Source organism: Urocitellus parryii, chromosome 11 (assembly GCF_045843805.1).
Source record: "Urocitellus parryii isolate mUroPar1 chromosome 11, mUroPar1.hap1, whole genome shotgun sequence".
Classification (NCBI taxonomy): Eukaryota; Metazoa; Chordata; class Mammalia; order Rodentia; family Sciuridae; genus Urocitellus; species Urocitellus parryii.
Genome location: NC_135541.1, coordinates 105,174,211 through 105,194,092, shown reverse-complemented (window position 1 = coordinate 105,194,092; position 19,882 = coordinate 105,174,211). Strand labels below are relative to the sequence as shown.

Here is a 19,882-nt window from a genome sequence, read left to right as displayed (position 1 = left end):
TGCTTGACCAGGACACAACCTCTGCTGCATTCCTTTAAGAAACTGAATGGGAAATGTTAAGTCCCCAAACTGGATTAGTAAATAATCTCATAGTTTGTGACATCTGCTAAAATAAATCGATGAGCAGACTGCATTCTTACACTTTGAGGACAGAGCCATAGAGAGACATCAAGAGTAAAAGTAATTAAAGATGGGCATTAGCTCAGTAATAATTGGAGCGGCACATTTCATAAAGAAGAAATTATTTCAGATGTATCAATATGATGAATACCTATGTATTAATAACCTAAGGTTTAAATTTGAAACCACTATAACCTTTTGATTTTAAAATTCTCCCTGGAATTTTATTGCTTATAAGAAGTCTTTAAGTGTTTTACAAGTTCAGCTCTTTAATTTATAGTTACCGCAGTTTATATTAACAGCCTGGGATACTTTAACTTGAAATGTGAGAGTATCTCTTCTGAGACATATCTGGAATGTTTCTCTTTTTATATTTTACAAAAGAGTTAATATGGTTTGGACCTTATGACTCATAATTAACATCCAGTTGTTTAGGACTAAAGAGGTTGTTTCAGTCTGGTTATAGAAGGGAAGTGCATTCTGGCCTCAGTCTTTGGAGGAAGTATTTAACTAACTAAACATTTTTTAAAAAGGTTTTAAGTTGAGCACTTAATAGTAAAGATAACATACAAGTGGTTAATTTTGTATCTTTCTTCCCAAAAGTATTATACATGATTTGTGATAACTGTGATTACACTGCTTTTGTTATAGATTAAAATATTAGGATGAGTATTTTTCTGAAGCATTTGAGAGAGAATTCAGTTTCATATATGAAGAAGAATTGATAGACTATAACAGGAATATTCACCAATACCTTCAATGCATCTTGCGCTATGCTTTTCTGGTTCAGTGCCTGTTTTCAAGAAGAGCCTGTTCTTTGAATATGTCCTTTGGTTCTTCTCTTCACTCCTTACTCCCAGTCTGCTTATCCAGTTTCTATCCATCTTTAAATATTAGCTCAAATCCCATAAAGTGGTTTATCTCTAGACCCTAAATCATAATATCTCCTAAACAGAGTTATCATGCATGCAGCGCTCCTGCTCCAAGGTAATTCCTTAAAAAAAAATGAAAACATTGTTCACAACAAAACTTGTACACAAATATTTTTTAAAATATTTATTTTTTAGTTTTAGATGGACACAATATCTTTATTTTATTTTTATGTGGTGCTGAGGATCGAACCCAGTGCCTCACGCATGCCAGGAGAGCACGCTATCACTTGAGCCACATCCCGAGCCCCACAAATATTTTTATCTGTCTTATTCAAAATAGTAAAAAGGTAAAAACAACCAAATATCTGTCTATTGATGAATTAAAAATACACACACACACACACACACACACAAGAATATTATTTAACCATAAAAAAGAATGAAGTACCAATGTGTGCTATGACCTGGATATACCTTGAAAATATGCTAAATGAAAGAAAATAGCCACAGAGGACCACATATGATAAGATTCCATTTGTATGAAATGTCAAGAACAGGCAAATTTATAGAAACACAGAATAGGCTAGTGCTTGCTTAAGGGTGTTAGGCAAATGAGGAAGTAGAGAATGATAAAAGGGTACAGTGTTACCTTTTGAAATATGTGCAATGGTTGCACACATTTGTGAATATAATAAAAAACATTGAATTGTACACTTTGGGTAAATTCTAAGGTGAATTTGTATCTCAATAAAGCTGTTTTTAAAAAATGAAAACAAAAAACAATTTCTTATCCTTGTGGCCATGTACATTGTTTGTACCTCTAGTAAGACCCTTGACATAGTTTGGTTATACTTATTAAGAAATCTTTCCATTATAATATGAAGCTCCAGAGAACAGGTAGGGTTTTTTTTATTGTTTTGTTTTTGTTTTTGGTATTCCCTAATAAGCACAGTGTTTGCATTCAATAAGTATTAATTTAATTGCATTTTTTCCACAATTGTTTTTTTACCCATGAAATGGGAATAAAAGAAAAAAAGAATTGAATGTTGTCACAAAGTATTATTTCAAAACTGTATTTGATAATTTCACATTTAAAAATATTCTCACATTTACTGCGCTTGAGTCTTCATTTTGTATTTAGCAAGGTCACATAAGCCATGTATTGCCTTATTTTTACCTATAGGAACATTCTGATTTTTAGAATTTGCATATATAAGCAGTTTATACACAAGTTTCTGTAGGACCTTCATGTCATTTCATGAAGATTAATGTGTTTTTAATGAATTTGCTTTATAACATTTTGAGTATGTTTTTGTGGGTGTTTGAATTTAACACAGTTTAACATTTCTTTTTCTGTTGTTTGTTTATGTGCATGTTATTCTTGCAGTATTTACTAGAGATGAAAAGTTTAATTTTACCTCCAGAACACATTTTGAAACGAGGTGATAGTGAAGCAATTGCCTATGCTTTCTTTCATCTTCAGCACTGGAAACGAATAGAAGGTGCTCTTAATCTGTTGCAATGTACATGGGAAGGCAGTAAGTATTTTTTTCCAAATGTAATACTAATCTCTGACTATTCATTGTATTCATGGGCAGACTTTTTAAATGAGATTGTCTGTGTTTCTGTAAGGATTTGTTGTTAAGGTTGGTTTCAAAGAGAGCTCAGCGGCATTATGTTTGGTTTATTGTAGAAGAAATAGTGTATTTATATTAATGCCCCATTTAAGAAAAGCAGATTGAGAAACTGTTGATATTTTGCCATTTGTTCATTTAAGTTAAATGTAAAGAAAGAAAATGAAAATGTATGCCCCTTTGATTTATAAGTTTTTTAATGTGGTTGTGCTGTTGTACTAATCAAGGATATTATGCTAAGAGAAATGAGGCAGACACTCAAATGTTGTGTGATTCCACTCAAACAAGGCAGGTATCTAGTGCATTGGTTGCCAGAAGGTTGGGAAAAGGTGAGAATGGGAATTATTATGTAATGTATACTGAATTTCATTTTGGAAAGATGGAGGAGTTCTGGAGATAGATGGTAATAATGGTTGCACAACAATGTGAATATATATAATACCACTGAACTAGACACATAAGTGGTTAAAATGGTAAATTTTGCATTACCTGTATTTTACCATGTTAAAAAATGAGAATAGAGTTAGTAGTAGTCATGAGGAAAATAGTTTTACATCTAAAAACAAAACAAAAGTCAGGCGTGGTGGTGCACACCTGTAATCCCAATGGCTTGGGATGCTGAGATAGGAGGATCATGAGTTCAAAGCCAGCCTCAACAAAAACAAGTTGCTAAGTAACTCAGTGAGGCCCTGTCTCTAAACAAAAATACAAAATAGGGCCAGGGATGTGTCTCAGTGGTTGAGTACCCCTCAGTTCAATTCCCGCTACCCCAAAAAACAAAACCAGTTCAATTTTTAAAATATTAGAACAGGGCGGAGGGGGTAGCTCAGTGATAGAGCACGTGTTTAGCATGCATGGGGACTTGAGTTCAATCTCCAGCACCACAAAACAAAAGAAAAATATAGAATGCACTTAGTACATGTGAGGCTTTGGGTTTAATCCCCAGTATCTCCTCCAAAACCCAACCAAACAAACAAACAAAAGTAAAACAGTCACAAAGGGCACCATGTGTCCTTGAACCAAGAAAATTTGGGAACCTCTGTATTAACCATTTGCTAACAGTTGTACTCTGTGCTTGACATTGACAATAATAAGATTAATAAACTGAGTTTATGAGCTGGTCATGGTGGCAACTCAGGAGGCTGAGGCAGGAGCATCACAAATTCAAGTCCAACCTGGGCAATTTAATTTAGCAAGACCATGTCTTCAGATTTTTTCAAAAAGGATAGAAGATGTAACTCAGTGGTAGAATGTCCCTGGATTCAATCCCTAATACTGAAATAAAATGAAACAAAACAACAAAACCCTGAGATTATGAACTTGAGTTGCTGAATGCTTTATTTTTTTGTTTTTGAGTAATTAGACTTTGTCAGTGATCTCTAAGGCCCTCAAAACCAGGTGCTCTATCTCATTCATCTTACATGTATTTTTAGTGCCTGTCCATCTGCTTGAAACATAAGGAATTTCCAATAACAATATGATTATTTTCAATAAATATATTATGATTTATACTGTATTTCATGTATCTTCTTTTTTTTTTTTTGTGGTGTTGGAGATCAAACCCAGGGCCTTATGCATACAAGGCAAGCACTATACCAACTGAGCTATATCCCTAGCCCCATTTTATGTATCTTAATGAATGATTTCCTCAAATGATAACTGATTTGCTGAATAAGTTTGGGCAAATAACTACTTTGTGGCAAACAAAATCTGTATTTTGACAAACATTTTTAGAACTAACCACTAAAGAAAAAAACAAAAACTTTATCATGATTTTGATGACTATTTAGTGGAATAGATCATTAAGGATTTCTTGATAATTCTTCAAGAGTTGGTGATGATCTAAATTAAGGGTGGACAAACTTTTTCTGTAAAGGACCAAGAATAATTATTTCAGACCTTGCAGGCCTTCTAGTCTTTGTACATCTACTCAAGTCTTATAGCACAGAAACAACCCATGAATAGCCTATCTATGTTCCAATAAAATTTTATTTACACAAATAGTGTAGAGCCAGGTACACTGGTGGGCACCTGTAATCGCAGCTACTTGGGAAGCTTAGGGAGAAGAATTACAAGTTTGAGGGCAGCCTGGGTAACTTAGCAAGACCCTGTCTTAAAAAAGACAAAAAAAAAAAAAAAGGCAAAAAATCAAACAAACAGTTTGGGTTGGAGGTGTGCTTAGTGGTAGATTTCTCACTTAGAATGAACCATGTCCTAGGATTGATCCCTAACAAAACAAAATATAGCAAAAAGTTATTTAGCCAAAGGGGTGCACTTTGGTGATCCCTGAACTAGATTAAGGTTCACATGGTGAACCTCACATGTGAAGTTAGATCTCCTTTAGTTTGCCAATAGTTAGGACCACAACAATTATAAACATTATAGTTTTATGAAGGTTCCTGTTAGGAGCAGAATTTATACTTGTGGAGTTAAGTCCATGATTGTAATGAAGAGACTGAGACAAAGAAGGCTCCAGACTCTTATAAGTCTTGCCTATTCTTTTTCTGTTTCATTCTTTTGCTTTTGTGTGTCTTTCATCTAAAATGTTACTCTAAGAAAGAAAATAAAATATTATATAAAGACTTTTAAAAGTATATCTCCAAGATAAGTTTTTTATTTATAGCATACATTAGATGATAAATAAGACAGAATTGAATGTCAACATATGTATTTTTTTTCAGCTTTTAGAATGATTCCATACCCATTAGAGAAAGGACATCTATTTTACCCTTATCCTAGCTGCACAGAGACTGCTGATAGAGAGCTCTTACCTAGTAAGTAAATATTTTAGTTTTATTAAGCTTATAATTGTTTAGATGACTTTTAGGTTGTTTTCTCTATTAGTTACCTTTTCATCACTGCAACAAAATACCTGACATAGGCTACTTGTGGAAAAAAAGAGATTTATTTAGCTCACAGTTTTGGGATTTGAAATGGCATTGTGTAGGCTCTGTGGTCATGGTGGCAGCATCATGTCAGAAAGCAGATAACAATGGCAGGAACATGTGCAGAAACATCAAGTGATTCATCTTGAATTAGAAGCAGAGAGAGACTAGCTTCCCACAATCCCTCAAAGGGCATGCCTCCTATGATCCAAGGACCTCCTACCAAGCCCTACCTTTTGAAAGCTGTATCTCCCAATACTGGCTATCCTAGGGACCAAGTTCCCAGCACATGAACCTCAGGGGGAGGAGATACAAACTACAATCAAACCACAGCATTTCCTAAGTATTGTCCATTTTAAAAGTCCTTTTTGTTTATATTTGGAACACTGTTTAAATAGTTTTATAACTACTTATAGGACTAATTTCATAATTCAATTGATGTCCAAATATTTATTGTTCAAAATTCTGTGCTAGATGCAATTAAGGACACAAAAAGTAAAGAAAAACAGTCTTCTTACTTGCATTTTTTAAAGAAGTAATACCAACCCTTCACAAACTCATGTCAGAAAGCAGATAGCAAGGAGTGAACATTCCTTAACACATTTGGTGAGATCCTGATACCAAAACCAGACAAAGACATAATAAGAAAAGAAAACTGAGACCTGGCATGGTGGTACTGGTCTGTAATCCCAGCTAATTGGGAAGCTGAGGCAAAATGATTGCAAGTTCAAGGCCAGCCTCAGCATTTTAGTGAGACCCCATCTTTAAATAAAATAAAATGGATTAGGGCTAGAGGTGTAACTCAAAGGAAAAGTGCTTGCCAAGCATACATGAGGCTCTGGGTTCAATCCCCAGTACCACAAAAAAGAAAAAAAAAACTATAACAATAAATCTTATGAATATGGGCACAGACATCTTCAACAAAGTATTAGCAAACTGACTTCAGCAACATAAGAGGAGGATTATATATCATGACCAAGTGGGATTTACCTCACAAGTGCACAGTTGGTTTAACATCTGAAAAAATGACAATACTGTGTCAATAAAGGACAATAGATGCAGAAAAATATTCACAAAATCAAACGCCCATTCATGATAAAAACTCTCAAACTACAAATAGAAAGGAACTTTCTCAACTTGATAAAGGGTGTCCACAAAAAACAATTAAATCATGCTTAATGCTTTCCCCTTAATATCAGGAGTAAGCCAAGATACCAATTCTTACCTTCTATCCAATATTGAACTAGAGGTCATAGTCAGTGTAATCCGCCACAGGGAAAAAAAAGTCATTTATATTGACAAAGAAGTAGTAAACCGCTTTTATTCACAAATGACATGATATGATCTGCTATGTAACATATCCTTAGAAATTCATAAAAATATTATTAGAACAAATAAATGAGTTTAGCAGTGTTGTAGTCTATAAGACCAACATTCAAATATTGGGTTTAGGAGTATAGCTCAGTGTTAGAATGCTTGCCTAATAAGCATTAGCCCTAGGTTTGATTCCTAGCGAAAAAAAAAATTGATTTTGTATCTATATACTAGCAATAAAAATCACAAAAGTGAAATTTAGAAAATAATTCTAATCTCAATAACAGAGATTAAGATACTTAGGAATAAATTTAACAAAATTGCAACTGTACTAAAAAGTATAAAATTGCTGACAGAAATCTATATAAATGGAGAGACATTTCATGTTGATTTATTGAAAGACCCAGTATATTTAGGTGGAGGTTTTCCTCAAATTAATCTATAGATTTAATACAATCTCCATCAAAATCCCAGGAGTGATTTTGCAAAAAAATAACAATCTGACCCTAAAATTTATGTGGAAAGACCCAAATTAGCCAGAACAGTTTTTTTTTGTTTTGTGGTACTGGGAATTGAACCTAGGTCTTTGCCAGGGAAGTGTTCTACCACTAAGCTACATCCCCAGCCCCCAGACAGTTTTTATAAGGAACAAAGTTAGAGGAGCTACCTTTCCCAGTTTGAAGAACAGTCAGAGGAGAAGTGAAGAACCAGAAATCAGTGGGTTCAAGATTGTTGAGAGTATTTCAGTATAGTCTCTGCCTTTAGGAAGAAAGAATAAACTATCAAAGGAATTCTTAAAAGAGTAATCTAAACTTGGCCTCACTCCTTTTCTATGTGAACTGTTAAATTTCTGTTTAACTTTATATTTTATGATTTAACTGATAAGTAAGCATGTGAAAGGGTTTAAACACTAGTACCGTCTTTTCTCATGATGAAAATCTGTGCCAGTTTTTACTATACTGAACTATTAGAACTGAAGACTAGAGAAGTAAAGTTGCAGTTTTACAACCATCAAATTTAATAAGCTGAAAAGTTCAGATAGATGAATATACTAGTGGAGAGGTTATGGCAAACTAAGTATGCTGCTGTTTCTCTCCTAGGGTCGTTTATTTTCCATCATCTGCTGAGATAAATATACTGAGCACTTTGAGAGCTCCTCTTCTAGATTATAAACTCTTTTTTTAATTATATAGATCTTTTTTATTCGTTCTTATTAGTTATACATGACAGTAGAATGTATTTTAAAACATTATACATATATGAAGTATAACTTCTCATTCTTCTTGTTATACATCATGTAGAATTACATTGGTTGTATAATCATATATGCACATTAGATTGTAAACTCTTTGAGGGCCAGGATTCTCTTTATTGTCCCTGTAATTCTCTCTTATAAGGTTCGCCATAAAAGATAATTCAATAAATTTTGTTCAAATTAGTTAGATTCATTAACTTATTCTTCTAAAGATGCCAGGCACATTGTAAGTAATCAACAAAATGTTAAAAATTAGTATCTTTTCCTCCCTACCCTATTCTGAACTCCTAGGCTGCTCATGGTTAATAGAAAGTTACTGATAGATAAACAAATGTGTTAAATGCTATATGTTTGGAATAGATTTTAAGGAAACTTTGAGCCTATCTCTTCAGGAAATCAAGGATGAATCTCAATTTTCTGACTTCAGTGACTCTGAGAATGGCAGATCTTTTCTATATCAGGAGGAGCAGGTTTGGGAATAGAGGTGGAGAAAATAGATAAGTTCAAGCTTTGATTATGTTGTTTGTATAATGTTGTACTTATTTATGTACAAATGTATGTTTATGTGTATAAATATATGTGTGTATATGTGTACTTAAATATTATATTACATAATCAATTTTACATACACATAAGTCTTTATATTTTGTATCTGTATAATGTATGTGTCTAAGATGTATTTGTGTGTGTGTATATATATAGTAAAGTATATGTATATGATATACACATAATAGATGTTGGAGACATACTCTCGTTATAAGTAAAAGAGAACCATTCTAACCTCATCATAAATGGGAATTTGTTGGAAAAACACCAAGTCATCAAAAAACCCAAAACAACACTTATATAGTTGGATGTCATAAAAGATATGATCAGGAAGTAAATGGCCACTAGGATTTCTAGAAGCCAGTTGTCTGCATATCTCTGGCTCTCTTTTTTCAGTTTTTCCTGTTCTCACTTTCTGTTTGTCTTTTCTCATCCTGCCTCGTGTGTGTGTGTGTGTGTGTGTGTGTGTGTGTGTGTGGTGTGTGTGCTGGGGTTTTAGGGCATTGTGCATGCTAGTTACTGCTCTACCACTGAGCCACATCCCCCAACTCCTGCCTCCTTATTTTTATATGATTTCTTATTTCTGCTTCTCCCAATTTATCTACTTTATTATATCTTTCTCTTTGCAGTTTGACTTTCCTTTTGTAGACACTGAAGAGGTCTAACTTGATGCCCCTGTGGCTTTGTGTTTACATGTCATCAGTTCACACAAACAATGCAAAATGAATAATATCTCAATCTTGCAACTTCTACGAAAGAGAGTCAGATTTATCCACATGTTTATTTCTGGTCCATTTAGCTGTCTCCTAAGGACAGGACCAGGCTATGTAAATAAAATTTCCAGGGGTCCTGGCATCTCTTTCTCTATATATCTCTAGATAGCAAAAGAAGTCTTAGGCATGATTGAGATCTCTCAAGGAAACTATATAGTGTAAGAAGTGAACTAAGTGTAGAACCATGGGGGCACAAAAATGTCTAAGGAACTGATGGCAGGAAAATAGTTGAGAATTTAGTGAAGGAGTGTTCAGAAAGCCAGAACAAGAGCCAGAAGTAGATATCCTAGAAACCAAAAGGAAGAAAAAAAATTTCAAATAAGGAGTATCTGAGATATTAGGTAAGGTAATTAAAATAATGCTTCTTTGTAAATTATTACAAGGGTTGTCTAATATAAGGCCCACTTTACATATTGATATTAATAAAACAGGAGTTATTTTTATATGTTGAGCCATAAGCTATAAGACCAGACAGTTTATTTTTTGGCAAGCCTGTATTAATTCTAAATCCATATAGGTGTAAACTCCAGGAGGTAGAAGTAGATGACTGGAGGATTTTGTTTGATTACAGTACATATTGCTATTTTTTTCTGTCTCTTTACTTTTCTGTTATAATGAACAACTTTTTAATAATGTGGAGTTCTAATACCCAAGAGCACTTAATGTTTTTTGTTTTTAATTCTCCTTCAATCTTGATATGACTTACAGCATTCTGGAATTTGCTTATGGACCTCATAAGTTCAGGCTTGAACTATTCCCCTAGTTCACATAGCTATTTACTTGTCTTTTATGCCTCCTGATAAATTTTTCTCTACAAGCCAATGATGAAATTTGAACTTTCGTTCCAAGGGAGTGTTTCTGTACTGGTCAGTCATCCATTATATTGATGTATTAGCCAAACATTGACTGACAAATGAATCTACAGAAAGCAATTCAAAAAGAAATAATTAGTTCTCTTCTACAGTATAAAAATCTCATATTTTAGAAAATGTTCCCACTAAAGCTATGCAGTTTTCTACCTTATAAAATGGGAAGAAGGCTATCTATGTCAAGGTTATTGAAAAATAATCAAATGAGCACTTTATGAGCTATGCTATACTGTTTAGCTAATATTATTAATTCTACTGTCTTATTCCCTGCCTTCTAAAATATCAGAGTTTGTTTCTCTTGGTTTGCTGGAAGAAGTCAACTTCATAGCTGATGTATAGGGCAAAGGGGATTACTGGTTCTTTGGGTGCTAAAGCACAATGTTGTCTACAGTTTCTAATGTTTCTAATTTTTAAAAAAATTCAGTTCCATTGTGTTTTTACTTTAAACATGGCTCAAAGTTATGGCAATTTTCTGGATTTTTAAAATGAGTTTGGCTTTTCATATATACTTTGAATATAATATGATGCATAAAGCTATTGAAAGAAGCTTAGGTGTAATCCTCTCTGTTAATCATTATGTTTAAAAAAGTGAAATTTATAGCTGACCTTGGTTCAGCACCGAATTAGTCATCCCTTACTAATGCAGGATATTACATCAGGAATTCCTGGGTTAGTGTCCAGCCCTGAGCAGTCAACTTCCTGAGTTATTCTAAGTCTTATAATAGCTCTAAGTTTAACGAAATTTCTTGAGTACCTACTGTGTGTCAGGCACTATAATAGGCTCATCTCCATATTATTATTCAGATATTTTCAAATTTTAAATAAAATATAAATACTTGAGTATAATTGGTAATGAAATCTGTAGCCACTGGAAAAATGGTACATGAGTATGTAAATGTGGTAAAATAAGACAAAGGATTCATTTACAGCCAGAATTTTAGGGCTTTGGTTTTCTAGTTTAATTTTTACAGTGCTCAATGAAAGGCACATATAGAACATATTTAACTGTGTAAAATTATTATTAACTGGTGGTTCTAGGAATCCCCATGACATGTCTGTTTCTTTATACTAGTCTTAGCTTCCACAGAAGAAAAACTAATAACAACTTTCATTTATTGAGTACTTACAGTGTTCATCATAACAACTCCATAGCAACTTCTACAGGGTTTAGCAACTTATTCATGATCACACAGCTAATAAGTGACAAAGCTCTTTTTCAAAACCACCTCAGCATGACTTTGTAAACAATGTTCTTTCCCACGATACCATCCTGTTCCCAAACCCCGAAACAGTCATCTGGCTATGTGGATATACTGTTGATGCTGGAATTAATAATGGATTAATTTCTTTTACCTTCCTTGGCTAGAGATAACTTTTTTCTTTAAAAATTTTTCCTTTTGGTTTTTTAGATATATAACTTTAATTTGAAAATATTAAGACTGGTTTACATCATATTGTAAAATAAAATTCATTCCTTCTCTTTTTCCTTTGCAGCCTTTCATCATGTTTCTGTTTATCCGAAGAAGGAGCTTCCTTTTTTCATCCATTTTACAGCAGGACTGTGTTCTTCTACAGCAATGATAGCCCTTCTCACTCACCAATTTCCTGAAATCATGGGTGTTTTTGCTAAAGCTGTAAGTATGATCTCAAGGACTTGTGTAGAATATTTGTAAAACACACAAGACACCATCTCTGGTTTGTTTGAACTAACCCAGATGAGCAGTGAAAGATATTTGTTATAGTAAATTACAGGAATCAATTTGTAAAGATACTACCACAAATATGTCAAACATAAATTTCTGGTGATTTGAGCTATATACTTCTGTTGCTTTAAAATTTAAAGAATATAATGCTATAACTTTATGAAGTTGTTCTTTGTAGATAACTTCTAGTGATAAACAGCATTCACTACTAGATAAAGAACATTCAAATTATTTTTTTTTAACATTATTGCACTTTCTTTGGCCTTTAAAAACCTCCATGTTTTGCTGGGCATGGTGGTGCATGCTTGTAATCCCAGCAATGTGGGAGGCCGAGGCAGGAGGAATACAGGTTCGAGGCCAACCTCAGCAATTTAATAAGACCCTCAGCAACTTGGCTCGACTTTGTCTCAAAAATAAAAAGAACTGGTGATGTACTCAGTGGTAAAATGCCCCTTAGTTAAATACTCAGTACAAAAAAAGAATAAGTTCCCTGTTTTATAAACAAGCCTTTTGATTTTTCCATTTACATTAAATCACTAGTTCTAAGGATTTGCTGAACTTGAAAATCAACTAGGATGGAGAATAAGTAGGTAAAATGGATCCGACAGTATGTTTGCCTTGCATTTAAAATGTGCTTCTATATTCAAAGGTTCTCTTAATTTGTCTGTTTGTTCATGTAGACCTTCCAAAATCTTGGATATAGAGCTATGGATAGGCCTTTATTTTTATATTTACTCTTTAATTTTGAATTGTCCACTTCCCAACTCACTAAGTACTTAAGGACTGATATTAAAGAGGCTGTTCCATCACTATTCATTCTTCTATATAAATTTGTTAATTATTGTCACTGGCTCAAAGTAAAATTACCAAAGATAATTCTCCTAAAATCTCTGAAGACTTTTTAGAAATCCATCTTTTCTTGTCATCTTTGCAGTCTTACTGGGTAATAAAAGTTAAAACCTGAAAATATTTAAAATGCTGATTCATTATATTCCCAAATATAAAAGCACTCAGAGCCATAGAAAAACTAGTCCTTACTTGGACTTCTATTTTCTGTATTTTTTTCCTGTATGCTTCCATTCTGACTTCCTGTTTCCCTCACAATTTCTTTGCTTGCCTTAAGAATAGTTTATTGTGTGCCTTACAGACTAGTTGGCTTTCTCTGGCACCAGTGGTAAGAGCACTGGTTTCCCTTTCTCCCTGCAGGTCAACTGTACAATGTGTTAAGTTGCCATTGGCTATAGGCCTGGGAGTCTGAGAATGCATTGATTCTGGGACAGGCTTCAAGAAGAATGAATTTCCACTGTTGTTCAGGGAGTATAGATATTTAAGTTGGAAACTGACTATTCTGTTTCCTTTTAATGTAAAAAGGAAGTTTGTGATTAATTATATCATAACTCTGTTGTTTGTAGTGTGCTGATTGGGAATTGAGTGCATCTCAAACTGAAATGACCTTACTGTGTAATCTGGTATGGAAAAAACAAACAAAACAAAAAACAGGACTAAAAAGGGAATTCCATTCACTTAATAGCTAGGAAAAAGGCATACCTGTGTATTTAAAAGATACAGGCAAGCAATGGGAGGGATGATCCATGGGTTTCTTTCAGGGCAGTGGAGTGGGAAGGAGGAGGTGTAGAGCAAGGAGATCTAAAATCTGGAATAGGTATGTAGCAATTGTTAGTAGTATAGTTCCATGAGTTACTAGCTAAAATTAATGCAAAGTGTAGTCAGTGTATGCTCTATTCATCCTTGTTGGTGTATAGTGACTGCCTTTACCTAAGAGGTCACTAATTGCACCTGAAGAGTCTTAAAGATTACTTAGCATAAGTTCTTTAGCATTTCTCCAGCAGCATCTGAGAGTGAAGAATTACATATTTGAAAGTGAAAAGTTTCTTTTTTAGACCAAAAGTTATTGATATACTGTGATTCTAGTTGATGAACAATAAAACAAACATTTATTCACTATCTTTGGGTATTTGTGTGGTTGGTAACAGCAGCATTTCTCATATGGTAGTTCCAAAGGCAGGTATCATTTGAAAGTTAATGGAAAATAATTATAGTATGGGCAGTCTCCAGTTCATAAACACAACTTACAAAAATGCCTTGACAAAAAAATAGTAAGGGAACTAGAGGCCCAAGTTCTAGTTATTCACTCCATGCACTAGGAGCACCAGCCTCACCCAGGAACTGGTTAAAGGTGCAGAGCCTCAGGCACCACTGCAGACCTCCTGAATCAGAATCTACATTTTAACAACATCCCCAGGTTATTCTATATGCATATTAAGCTTAAGAAACCTTGTTCTGTTCTCCTTCACCAATACGAGGGATGCAGAACACTTGCTAGTGCCATATCATCCAGATGGAGAAGTATTGCAGAGTGTTTATGAGCAGAGACTCTGAGGACCATACTACTTTACTTTATATTCTAGCCCTTACATTTATTGGCTATGCAGCCACAGGTGAGTTTCTTAACCTTTTCTACCCTTTCTAAAAAAAAAAAATTTAGTTGTAGATGGACTAATACCTTTATTTTGTTTATTTATTTTTATGTGGTGCTGAGGATCAAACCCAGGGTCCCACACATGCTAGGCAAGCGCTCTATTGCTGAGCCCCAACCTTAGCCCCAACCTTTTCTATCTTTAATTGTAAAATGAGAATAGTGCTAACTGTGGATAGATTTGGGTGAGGGTTAAATGAGCTTAAAATATATCAAGTATTTAGAACCGTGTCTCCCCACAATAAAAAGTAGGTGTTAGCTGTTGTTCCCGTCATCATTGTCACAAAAGAGCCTTCTCCTTGTTTGGAGGAGTTGTATCCTAATCAAAATGCATTTTCCATGGAAACTGAAGCATAAATGGTAACTTGAGTATCATTTAAACAATGTTATTAGCATTATACCCTTAGCATATTATGTGTATGTGAACCACAAAGAGAGAACTGTTTCAAGTTTCTGGCACTGGAAAACTGCCTTATAGAATAAAGCCTGTTGGCATATTGCAAGCTGCCTCTATTAGGATTTTCAGTTAAGTCGGGAAAGGATGAAGTACGTATTTGTTTTATTTTCCAATGCTAGGGATTGAACCCAGGGGTTGCTACTACTAGGCTATATTCCCTTTTTTTTTTTTTTAATTTTAAGACAAGGTCTGAGTTGGCCAGTCTGGTCTCAAACTTGTCATCCTCCCCTCTTAGCCTCCTGATAGCTGAGATTATATAGCTGTACCACCACATCCAGATTATGAAATATGTTTGAAATGTATTTATATTTTTACTTGGTAAGGTGAAGCCATTCAAGAAAATATCCTAAGCTGAGCATGGTTGTGTGTGCCTGTAATCCCAGTGACTCAGGAGGCTGAAATAGGAGGATCACAAGTTCAAAGCCAGTGTTAGCCACTTAGAGAGGGCCTAAGTAATTTAATGAAACCCTGTCTCAAAATTAAAAAAAAAAAAAATCTAAATTTATTTATTGTTACCATTATCTTTTCCTCATATAACACTTTTTATATTCACATGCTAGAGTAAATTCAAATTTAATTTCTTAAAATGTATTTGTTATAAATTTTTATGATGCCTGGCACTGGGGATTAATGGTTTTTAATAATTCTCATGGCACATCAGATTTTGATAAACAGAAGAGAATGAACTATAATGGTAGTGGTTTTAATGCCTCTAGTTTTGCATGGTATAATGCTCTGTGGAATAAGACTTAATATTTTTAACAAGTTAGGCCTGGGCCCCACCCCGGCTTTTTTTTTTTTTCCTCCTGGTTGAGATGAAAACCTGGTCTGACATTAGACATACAGCAATGAAAAAAGTTGCATAAATCCCTAGTGATGTGGAATGTGCTGATATCAGAGCTGATACTCTCCAAGGCCAGAATTCCTGAAAAAGGAAAAATTGCTTTTAAGTGGTAGGTCATTTTCTCACCTGCTTTGAAGCCTGCTGGGTTAAATATGAGAGTTCAAAGTAAGGGTAGCCAGCAAACCAACTGAACTGGAATCTGATTCTGCTTATCTGAAAGGAGCTTCTTTATTTAAGAGCAGCACTGCCCTCTCCTTAGAGAACCAATCTTCGTCTACTCTGGCCCCTTTCATTTCCCTCTTGCAGAAAAAGCTTTCTCTTTAGTATAAGGCTCAGGAGGGTGTTATCACAAAAGTAAAAAGAAAAAAAGATTGTATTTGGGGATTTTACCAACTTACTTATGAATTCAGGCACTGAATTGAGAATTGTGTTTGAATATAAAAGTTCCTAGTTGGATTTTAACTAAATAGGGCAGTCTTTGCAATGTTGGCAGAAGTTATTAGGTTAAAGACAGGAATCAAAAAGATTCTCAAATTGTTTTACTAAAGCAAAACTTTTGTTGAATTTCACTGAGCACATGCTGTAGCTGTGCTGGGGTGGGAATGGGCCTTGTTTCCAACATATTTCTACTAATCTTTATGTGGGAAAATGTGGTTGGACATGCCAGTGATGAATTTCTGAGCTACTCATAATTGGCTGGCTCCACTGTAACTAGGGCCTTACAATCTGCTTGATTAATTCTGTAAGGACTACATTAGCCAAGTTGTATGATTTCCAAAGATATAGAAGGTCAGATGTTACACTAACAAAGGACCTCTCTACAGAGTATCTCACTGGGGTTTCTTTAGGCTCTTCCTAAAAATAATTAAAATTTTTCTTCCCAAAATTACATTTTTCAAAATAATAAGCAGATATAAGTGCCAAGTATTTTTTTTGTTTTGTTTTGTTTTTTAACTGAATAGTGAACAAAACTTTGGGGAAATTTTGTCTACTATTCTCATTTTTTTCCAGGGCAAAGATCACCTTAAGAACTAGGGGAATTGATAGACAATTTAAACTAAATATTGATTGATATGTACCAGTAGAAAAAATATGATTATTTCTAAAGGTTCTCAGTTTTTCATTGCCATAAGCAGTAACTTGAACTGTTTTTAAGTGAAAGATCTTTTTTTATATTCTCCATCTGACTTCATTAATGCTAAAAAAAATGTGTGATAGTTGACTACCTCTTTTTAAATTTTTTTTTTTTTTTTAGTTGTAGTTGGATACAACACCTTTATTTACTGATTGATTTCTATATGGTGATGGGGATCAAACCCAGTGCCTCGTATATGCTAGGTGAGTGCTCTATCACTGAGCCACAACCCCAGCCCCTGTATCTCTTTTCTTAATATACATGTATAAGAAATTAATGTTCAGAAATGAAACTGACAGTTTTTTTCATCTTGTTTGAAAATGAATTATTTTTCAAAGCTTTGAGACTTTTTTATAGTTCATAAGGACTGATAGAGTTTTTAAACATTTTGAATTATAAAATACTGTTCTGTAACTAAGCTATTTCCACAATAATATGTCTGAGATTTTCCCAAAGACTCTACAGATCATAAAATGAACCTATTGTGTAAGGTTGAAAATCTTTAACATTTACAATTTTGTTCCATTGTTAATGCCTCTAAAGTCTTTATTTGGGCAGTCTGGTATATCCAATTTTTATTTTCTGTATCAGCTGAACTATTTGTAGCAAGAAAAAAGATATTTTTTTTATTTTGTAGAGTTATTTGTCATGCTTTATCCTTTTTATTTTCCCTCAAAAAGACTGAGACAGAAATTTGTGAAATTACTAATATCCTTTATTCAAATTTTTTAAGTACTGAACTCATCTTTTCAAAAAAGAAAAATAATAATAAAAGTTAGATCAATGTAGTCTTCACTACACTCATTCTCCAGCCACATACTACCATGCCTCACACATGCTAGGCAAGTGCTCTAATGCTGAGCTACATCCCAAGCCCTTTTTTACTCTGAGACAGGATCTCCCTCAGTTGCTCAGAATGGCCTTGAACTTTCATCCTCTTGCCTCATCCTCCTGAGTAGCTGGAATTACGGGTGTCCACCCTCATGCCCAACAGGATAATGTACTTTTTGGGGCAAGAGGCGGGTTGTTCCAGGGATTGAACTCAGGGGCACTCGACCACTGAGCCACATCCCCAGCCCTATATTTTGTATTTTATTTAGAGACAGGGTCTCACTGAGTTGCTTAGCGTTACTCTTTTGCTGAGGCTGGATTTGAACCTATGATCCTCCTGCCTCAGCCTCTCAAGCCCCTGGGATTACAGGCAAGTGCTATGATGCCCGGCTAGGACAATGTACTTTTTATTTTTAATGCATGTCTATATCCTCTCCTCAGAATTGAATTTGAAGTTTGCAAACAGCACCCTTTTTTCCTGTTACCGTAAGCCTGTGAAGTTTACAAACGCTCTCCCTGAATTTGGCAGTGTATTTGATCATTTTTCCCCTCAAAACTAAAGTCTTGGTGCCAAAGTTTAGGACAGCTATCACTAACTGATATATTTATTCCTTAATCATTAGCACTTGGGGCATTTGGATTGCTTAGCAGTTTTTAGTAGAGCTGTGTTTAGATAGGTGACATAAACTGCTCATTCCAAAACCATTAAACTATTGATATTAGAATTCACTTTAGGAAACCTATTGATGTTTGTTTTAGAAACCATCTTTGTCTTTTGTAGATCCAACATAGTTCTCTAAATGGAGAGAATAATGGGACACAAAAGAAAATCATAATCTTGAGGAATAGTTTATATCTTTTTCCTTGAGTGGAGTTTTGCAACCTTCCCTGATCAACCAAGTTTCTAATGCTCGAAAGAACAAAATTAATAAAACTATTTAATGTATTAAACTCTAAGCTAAAAGTAACTTAGATTTCATTTAGTTCTTTTCCATTTAAAAGAGTTTATACTTATCATTTTTTCTTATTAGAGGACAAATTATAATCTAATGATTTAGTTGCAAAATTTGAGGCATCGAAGTTAGATAATGTGCCTAAAATCTCATGGTTTCAATAATAGATCACTTCACAATTAATACAAAAACAAGTACAAAATAAATTTCCCTAGCATGAGCAAGGCCGTGGTTTCAATCCCCAGTGCACTGCCCCCTAAAAAAAGAGTAAATTTAAAACCAGATATATAATGATGGAGTAGTGATAGTCAAGTGGTTTTGCTAGAGAAGTATTCCTGAAGAGTTAAATTAGAAGAGAGTTTTAAATGAAAAAAGCTCATGTGGGTTGCCAGAAAAATAGAAAGGGTCTTTAAATTGGAGAAATGCTTACCACCAAGGCAAAGATATCAGTAGACAAATAAGCTGCACATGGGATCTCTTCATGTATATAAGTCTATTTGATGAACTCTGATGCTTTAAAATAAAAGAGTGCATATTTGCTTTTCTGTCTTTCAGAAAAGCATTGGTCCACTCTAATTTCATTCCTTCTCTTGCTAATTAGCCCCTTAAAAAAGAATGCTATTTGGGACCAGGCATGGTGGTGCATGCCTTTAATCCCAGTGTTCGGGAGGCAGAGGCAGCAGGATAGCAAGTTCAAATCCAGCCTCAGCAAAAGCAAGGTGTTAAGCAACTCAGTGAGACCCTGTCTCTAAATAAAATACAAAATAGGGCTGGGGATGTGGCTCAGTGGTCGAGTGCCACTGAGTTCAATCCCCAGTACACCCCCCCAAAAAATTAATAATAATAAAAAGAATGGTATTTGGTCATTTACATCACATACATAACTGTATAACGGATGCCAGCCTCTTTGACTGCTTAAAATATACAGTAATAATGAAGAAACAGTAGACTCTGGTTTGTGATGATTCAGTGGGAATTTGACCAATGCTCTGAAATATTTGGGGGGGGGCATTTTATTGTATCTTATGTTTCAACATTGTCTTCTTTCAAAATCAAATTAAAAGTTTGTGAAGTTTTTGTGGGGAGAGTTAGATGAAAAGAATAAACGTTTAGTTTAAAATATCAGAATTTGAGAGATTTTTTTTTTCTAACAGAATTTTAGGCAGTAGTTACACTTCTAGTAATTACATCAGT

General features: G+C 34.3%; 1 protein-coding gene across 11 annotated transcripts in view; it reads left to right on the top strand.

Moving 5' to 3' along the window:
• The window catches only part of St7l (suppression of tumorigenicity 7 like), a 224,905-nt gene that overhangs the window by 57,498 nt on the left and 147,525 nt on the right, over positions 1–19,882 (top strand). For 4 of the 11 annotated variants that reach the window (XM_026394112.2, XM_026394113.2, XM_026394114.2 and 1 more), the window contains exons 12-14: positions 2,380–2,530; positions 5,308–5,400; positions 11,763–11,902. In XM_026394112.2, coding sequence (XP_026249897.2) covers positions 2,380–2,530; positions 5,308–5,400; positions 11,763–11,902 — 384 coding nt within the window. The other 7 variants (XM_077791007.1, XM_026394115.2, XM_026394116.2 and 4 more) reach the window with 7 other exon arrangements.